An 8,276-nucleotide genomic window follows, 5' to 3' on the forward strand; every position below is an offset into this window, starting at 1 on the left:
CTATATATATATATATCATTGTCATATTGTAAGCCCTATAGCATTTAAGCTTCAACAGCATTATAGCTGATGTGGTATAAAACCAAGTTCTGCCCCTCCCCATCTTCCAGAATCAGTCACCTTGATTAGGGGACAGATCAGAGCTGGGAGCTCTGGGCTCACTGCACCACAGGCATAAAGGTGCAGCCACTCGCCACATCGGTGCCTCATTCCAGATGAAAGTCTGCTCCAGGCATCGCTCACAGAAGTTTTTCTTTAAAAGCCCTTGAATTTTGTAACAGCAACAGCATGTGTGAAAAGAGACGAATCCTTTCACTGCCAGTCAGGCCAAGACATAACTTTTTCCTGCTTCAGTTCCGCATTTATATTAAGAAAAATCCTGGTAAGTTCACAAACACTGAACTATGTCCTTCTGCTCAACAGCACAGTGGAAGCCCCGCATGAGACACTTCAAGCTCTGCAAGAGATCTGCTTTCAGAGATCTGCCTCGACATCTTTTAAGCAGCTGCATGTGACCTTTGCTGGATGCACATATCACACATCGCAAGTTTATATTTAAGAAATAATAATGTGTTGCTTAGTCCTGGCTCTGACTTCAAGGAATTGGTTGTGCTGCTGCCTCTGCGACAGGCCTGTAAGCGACCTCTCCTCCCGTGATTTACTTTCTAGATTCTAGAAACAGGGATGACTACATCAAATCCAGGTGCTCCTGGATACTCAGGGGCAGGGAAGAAGAAATCACTAGACATTCCTCCCTGAAGTGACTTTACAAAAAGCATCCTTCATTTGTTGTTGCATCGTTTGCGATAAAACTTATATTGGCTATACTACCGAAACCTCGTCCGCATGTTGTTGTCTCGTTCCATTCACCGCTTGTTTTGGATTCTCCAAAGCAGTGTTAGTTCCAAGTACAGCTCAAGCTGCAGCACCTGCCTTCAGTAGTTCACCAATCACTTGCAGGGAAAATCAGCCTTTCCTCTCACTTGTGCAGATTTTCCAGAGCTCACTCCCTAAGCAACTAAAAATACAAAGCCACTTTAGACTGCACATATGACACAAAAAAGCTGCTATAAAACCTTGTAATTTTAGCTTCGGAAGCATGGCAGACTCCTAACCAGAGAGACTGAAGGTCTCTCTCTCTCTGCCCCTTTTTATCTTCAACCAAATCAGCAAGTTTGACAGAAGTACTGGTAACGCTGCTCAGGTTAACTCTGCCCCTCGTGTGCGCGCAGAACGATACAGCTCTGACACTGTGCAGAGCTTGTCAACACTTCCGAATGCCCACTCATATCTCCAGTGGTCAAGTATGCAAATTATTAAAAAGAAAAAGTCAAAGTAAGGGTGGCTCGGTACCTTCCGATGCTGCACAGAGCCTCCTGTGGGTGCGATTCAGGGCCTGAACCCACCAAACGAAAGCAAGTCTGTAACACGCTGTATAGGTGTAACAAATGCTACGCAGTGTTTTTGACAGGCTCTGGAACACAGATTCAGTAATGAGCTTACTCTGAATCTATGTTCTGTTATAACATAGAATCTGACAGCACGAGCAGGAAAACATCCTTCTACTAAATGCACATACAGCAGCAGCAGAAGAGTCAAAAGAAGGAGCGCTTACTGCTTTTACCGATTACGTTACGACTCTGCTAGAATCTTTGATTTGAAAGTGTTGAGGTTAATCTTTTACAGAAAGGGTAGGACTGTCCCAGTTTAGAGAGGCAACGAAACACAGGCCCAATAACCAGCTGAGGCAGAGACTGAAAAGGGGGCAGGAATCCCCCTTCCTGCAATATTCTTCCGAATCTCAGAGCACTACACTGGCAGTAGCAGTAAGACCACAGCTGCTTAGAACACTGCACATCACGGAATAAAACCTTGTGGTACTAAACACCCAAGCCCAAAAATACTGCTGTAAGTTTGGTCAACAAACATTTTTAAAGCAAAAGGTAATTCCCATGCCTTTTATGAGGTATTTTAAGAGAACTACGGCTCAAAAAACCACCCCAAAAGCCAGATAATTTCTGTAAACAGTTTTTTCCTTCCTGGTTCTACAGAGCATTGCGATGAAATCAAAACAGCTCATAACTTTTTCCAGTGCCGATCCAAAACAGCTGACAATTATTAAACTTGGGACTAGAGCTTGGTAGAACTTGTTTTCCACTCCTGATTTTGCTATTAGCTTGCTGGGCTGTTTCCCAAGTTTCCTCTTCTCCATATTAGAGAAGGTTACATACATCTTCCCCAGAGGCTGGAGCTGTTATTTGCAAATATAAACTGTTTATTACATTTATGTGCCTTTAAAAAACAAGTTATCCAGATCAGAGCTATGCTGTAGGGTTGGTTACACAGGACATTAGTATCTTTTTTTTTCCTCTTTCAAACGATACCTTCTCAGAGCCAAGAAAAGCCTGGGACATCCACTGTTTAGTTCTGCAGCAAGGAGGAAGATATGAAAAAGGGGAACAATGTTTCAAAGTGTGCTTTATTTTGAACCCCTAGAAATAAAATTAATATGCATTGTTCCACATGAATTTCGTCTCAGCATTTAAAAACTGGAAAGGGCATAAACCAAAATTAATTAAATAAGATTTTATGTCAGCTGGGGACATGAAAGAAAATTCGAGTTTGTCTCTGACTGCAGAACACCACCAGGCTTTAGAAGCAGAGATGTTTGATCCGAGGGTGAACATCACAGCAGAACTTTTTGACTCCGCGCAAACTCTTCCTGTTTCCCCTCGCTTTTTTTAAATACTCTCATTATTTTGGAAGCTGATAAGTCTCACGCATAGCTTTTGGTATTAGAACAACAGCATGTTTTCTGCTTTAAGCCCTGATGCCACCAAAGCTGCACCACTAACAATGACAATTTCAGGATTTTCATTATATCACGCTCTTTAAACATCACACAAACAGCATGGCCCGGACCCAAGAGGTAGATAAATTCAAATACTCACTTCCAGGTGCTACCCACTGGCATGCCGTCTCACTACTTACTCATACTTTCCCTCCTGTTGTCATCCTCCTTCAGGATGGTTTCCTTCTGGTTGTCCTGGGCTGCCTGTCCCGAGTTCTCCTTGTCACTGGATGGGGAATCGCAGGCTCCGTCAGATTTCTTTTCTGAGGCCTCTTCATCAGCTTTCTCCAAGGGATGTATTTTCACAACTTTCACAGGCAACATTTTCTCCTTACCAACCTGCAAGGAAAGGAACATCGATGAAAACTGAACCTGAGCAAGACACACAAACTAGTGAGCTTTAACACCACGAGCAAGACAAAAAAAAAGCAGCTCAGGTGACCTACAAACGCTAATTTGGCAAAACACTTAATTGGCACCCTCCCTGAGAGGAGTTCGTGATCCCTCTCATGAAACAATGACACTAGTTCCTTCTGTTACTCCTACCTGTAAGTTCCGTGCAAATTGCTAAGAAAGAGCTGCCAACCCACAAGTTTTTCCGGGGTTTAATAATGCTGCTTTCTCAGCCTAAGGAAAGAGCACACGTGTAAGGGGCAAACATGCACTCTCAGCAGCCCCAGTTCAGAGAAATATGTCCTAAACAAGCTGCTAACAGAGAACCTTTTACAACTTTCCCTTATGTTTAAGGAGTTTGAGTTTTCCCCATCATTCCCAGTTTTGGAGGGATCCTGAGAGCATCATTCAAGATTTGTAACCAGCTGACTTCAAGCTACATTAGTTGAAGACTCCTCTTCCTTCTGGGAACATATTAGGTGAAAAATTATGGCAGGCTATAACTTCTAACTTATTTTAATTAAAATACCTATTTTTAAGGGCATATTTATATACTCAGATGATCACATATTTAGGCTGTGTAACAAATATATCTCTATTTCCCCCACACATACGCAGAGCTCAGTCATTTTTCTCTTGCCATCAGGATGTGTCATTCACGTGCTTCTGCTTAAGGAACCGTTTAGCGTTCGAAAGCAGGTGCTGTCCCTGCGGATGCTGCAGAAAAGAAATTCTCACCATGTTCCTCATAACGTAAGTGGCCAACATATTCTTCCCGCGTCCCGCCTTACGATATCCAAAATTAGTTCTGCGCAAAAACACGGGATAAAATGAAAAACGGATCCTTACCTCAAAGTCACACTCCTCTCCCACTGCAAACTTGGTCATGATCTCCAGCCAAGCTGCATCCACCAACTTTTCCAGGGAGACGGTGTTGTGGTGGACTATTTCCAGTACCAGCTTCTCATACCAGATGGGGAACTCCTCCTTCAAGCTGAGCAAGCACAGAAGAAGTTTTCATTATTCAGGGAATAAAAGCCAAAATGCAAAGTAGCCTCCCATTTCCCAATTCCAGGAATGTAAACAGCCAGGACGATGTTTGAGGCAGATGCCACATTAGCATGCAAACATCCAAGGGCTTTTTGCTGCCCTTCCCCCCAGCACCCCCCCAAAGTGTTAACTGGCATGACAATACAAATTGTACTTGTCCTTCCCAGAAGGAAGGGCCATAAAGCTTTCTGGAAGAGCAGCACTGGCAGTGAACCCTTTCCTGCTGGTTATTACTGCCTCCCTATTCTATGTTAAATAGATACCGAGACCATGTCGTTATTGTGGGGCTTGTTAATTCAGATTTTTTCCTTCCAACAATAATGTTGGATGAACCTTTAGCATTTCTTTCTTCCCAGAGTGCTAACACAGTAAAGAAGACAGAGGCAGGCTCTGCTTCCAGAGAAAAACATTCTGTGAATCTCACCATGTCATGACATTCGCAATTTTTTCATTCAGAGAAGAGAAAGGGTTGTTACAAATTTACCTGACTAGTTTCCTTTCTAAAAGAGCAGGTCAGTCAGCTGCTAGGAGTACTAACAAACACACTGCATGAAGCTTTCTGGCTAAAAAGTAAAGTCCATTTCAAGTTACTGTAAGAAGGAAGAAAACACTGTATTTATTCAAAACCCTTTTAGCTTCCCAGACTCAGGGATCCACTGCTGACTATATTTGCTGTTCTACAACTGCCACGACCAAATCTGTTTCTTTAGCAAACTGCCTAAATGAACTTTTTTTATTGAGACTAGGGTCAGGTCGCAACAAACTGCCTGGGAAGCTGTTAACACTGTTTCAAAGAGATAAGACCAAAATCTCATTTCACAGACTCTTTTTTCTCCCCATTTAGAGAGACTAGAGCTAAATTTGTTACTCAGAAATATTCCATTTATATTTCTTTTTACATCTCTTAATGCCTTCAGAACTGGCCAAGCAATCCACCATTGTTAACCAAAAGTAAGCAACGCCTGACCAGTGGTTTTTGAGCCAGGATTAAAAATTTATGGAGCTGGCACTCTCAAATAAGAACATCAGGGAGGAAAAATTGAAGACAGCAGTTCTCCAACCCTCACAGAAATTAGGACTACTAGCAAAGAGTCTTCTTATTTGCTGCCTTCAAGGATGTGATTAGCCTCAAATTATGGCGAATTTCTCCACAGACTAAGGCTATTAACTCTTTGCCAATGAATCAGACACGTGGATTCTTCACAAAACAGAGGCAGCAGAAAATTTCACCACCTAGGCAGTGCTGCTGACAACCTCCCCCGGTTAAATCCAACTGATTCCAACGGAGATCTGGAAATAATAATTACAGTTGTGGACCTGCCTGATGTGAAACACTTCAAAGGCCTCTTTTTACTGAACTTTTAATTTAGTTCCTTCAAGATTTCTTTTTTTTCCTCTTTTAAAAATTCCCATTACTCAAGGGCTTTAAAATATGCCAAGTACCATATGCTGAACTATTCTGCTTCAAGTAATACCAAGACACAGCATTAAATAAGCACATCACTCAACTGCAATAGTGACGGCATCGAATTTGGACTTAATTTGCTTTCAGTTCCAAAATCCCTGGATCTACTTACAGGCCAGTAAAAAGCTACTTACCTCACTTCATAAACCACCAACTGCATGTCGTTCTCAAACCCACTCTCTTGCCCCCAAAGCCTAAAGACAGACACAGAACCAATTTCTTTACTGGTACTTACAGCTCAGCAACTTCCTGCTCCTCCTCCCAAGCCTCTTTGTGCGTCAGCTGGCTGCTTCCCGTGCTTTTGCACGTCCATATTCGCTCGCTGTACCTCTCCAAACGCGCCTCGTACTCTCTGTAGAAGCGGCAGCTCAGGAAAACAGGATTTATGCAGCGGAGAGAATAATCACGGTAGCACAAGACAATCGAATTCAATTCAGCCCTTACTGTTGGAGTGCACAAAAGCTGAGGACGGCCATGGTACGGTCTGACCCCATGTCTGCCACGGAGATGCTGTCTTAAATGCAGTTAAACACAGAGAGGGATGCACTGGAGCTCTCTGCAGCTGAAACGCCTGCCCTGCTCGGCCCCGGCGTGCAGAAGGTGCCACACCACCAGCAGCGCAGCTGAACTGCACAAGGGCAATACGTGCGGCTCCACGTTTCGTGGCAAGGCTAAGTTACTTCTTGGCTTTTCCAGCCTGATTCTTTGGAAAACAGCACAAACAGTACCACAGGCACGCGCAGGAGACATGGCACGGGCTGCTGCTGCTGCTCAATGCCTGACAATAACTGCTGAGGAATTGCTACTACTAATACCACAGGGTGGTGGTACAAACTCTAGATGCAAATTTCCAGTCCATCCAGTACCTCCAACCTTTTCAGGAAAAAAACACCCCAAAGCTTTGAAACTGAAATGACTAGAAAGGTGACCTTCCTTTCAGTTTCCAACAAGAGCAGCATCCTGTGTGAGCACCGCAAGAGCTCCTCTCTCACCGACTACATCACCTGCTTCTCAGACCACAGCCACCCTCAAGGTTAAGTTATCCCGGCCGCTAGGATTGAGGGGTGTCGCAGGCAGCATCACAAGTTACAGCATTAGCTCCTCTGCTGTGAGCATCCGTGGCTGTGCTTTACCCATCCCACCCAAGCAGTAATTAACCCTCAGGGTAAACAGACATAAGCTACTTCCTACGGACAGAACGCGCGCAGGGACAACTACCAGAAAAGCTCACACGGTATAAATCCACCCCGACGTACGCCGCGGCAGCCTGCTTAAGTTGCCATATGCTTACTGATGGTAATGTAAGTGGAGAGATTAGAAGAGAGGCGGAAAAGCATCCTTCCCTCCTCGTTCAGCCCGCTCTCCAGCAGAAAAGCCAGCCCGGAGTACAAAGCATACTTGTAACAACTGCAGCGGCTCAGCCGGCTGCGGCACAAGTGCTAATTATGAGTCTCTGTGGGAACAAGCAGATTGCTCCACACTCCTGCGAAGGCAGAGCCACCAGCCACAGCAAATTGCTCGTCGGATCTTGCATATGCTTTGTCTTTCAAGAAAATTTTAGTGCAACTAACCTTTTTCTTTCTGAAAGAAACTATTCCTATTAGGAACCCCAACGACAACTCCAACAAAGCCAATTTTCTTGGACATTTCTTCACAGCTCCGAGGGAGGTGAAGCACAGTAAGGTACAGAGGCTGCAGTGAGGATGTTGATATACAGGTATCTTACAGCCACTGCAACTGGTGCTACTACACAAGAGCATAAGCCCAGAACGGAGTCACCTGCAGGAGAGCTGACGCTGCACTGCCGAGATGCTCTCTGCCTCAAGCACGTCTTCTAACCACAGAAAAATCCTGCAGTTTCCCAGCTTACCCTGCTTGTGCAGCCTCATGCTCTTCAGCAGATGAACATCGATCTGGCAAGTCATCACTCCGCTGAGTACTGAGCCCTCTGGCCAATTCTTACCCCTCCCTGAGGTTTCAAAGATGCTCAAGTTTCCATAGAAACGAGAGGTGCCGCAGGGCAGGGGCAGGAAGAGCATCCCCACAGCAGGGCAGGGGGAAGGAGCTTACAGAGGAACTCATCCGTGCAGCACCACAGACCAGACCAGAAAATAACAAATTTTTGTAGCGACACTGAGCTAGGAAGAGAGGGGAGAAAAAAGAAACCAAGAGTTCTCCTTGTACTTACAGCAATTAACCACTCAAATGACTAAATTGGAACCACAATACTATTCCTTCCTATGCCTTTCCCACAAAAAGAAGTTAAAAGCAAATTCAGTTTTCCCATCTTCATTCAGCAACCACACCTTTGCTCCCCCCTAGGTTTTTCTTCTGTGCATGCGCGGACACCACCTCCATACGAAAGCCTCAAGGTGCCACAACATAAGTGCTAAAGGAAAGGGCCACTTCTTTACAAGACATTGCCCTAGTAAATCTTCAGTGGCTTATTAAGCCTGATTCCACTTTGAAATCTGGGGGCCAGGACAAAGTCAAAACGTAAGAGGATGTTTTCGCAAA

At 44.5% G+C, this 8,276-nt stretch overlaps 1 protein-coding gene across 1 annotated transcript; it reads right to left on the reverse strand.

The window, feature by feature from the left end:
* Positions 1 to 2,991: 2,991 nt before the first annotated feature.
* On the reverse strand, positions 2,992 to 7,684 carry BAZ1B (bromodomain adjacent to zinc finger domain, 1B; the record flags this gene model as incomplete). The annotated part of the gene is made up of 4 exons (XM_009874568.1): positions 7,630 to 7,684; positions 5,995 to 6,202; positions 4,094 to 4,238; positions 2,992 to 3,190 (listed from the first exon to the last, which is right to left on the reverse strand). Coding segments are annotated over exons 1-4 (607 nt in total), but the record flags the coding sequence as incomplete, so codon positions are not given.
* Positions 7,685 to 8,276: the final 592 nt, after the last annotated feature.

The sequence above is a fragment of the Apaloderma vittatum genome, unplaced genomic scaffold (genome assembly GCF_000703405.1).
Source record: "Apaloderma vittatum isolate BGI_N311 unplaced genomic scaffold, ASM70340v1 scaffold40418, whole genome shotgun sequence".
NCBI lineage: Eukaryota > Metazoa > Chordata > Aves > Trogoniformes > Trogonidae > Apaloderma > Apaloderma vittatum.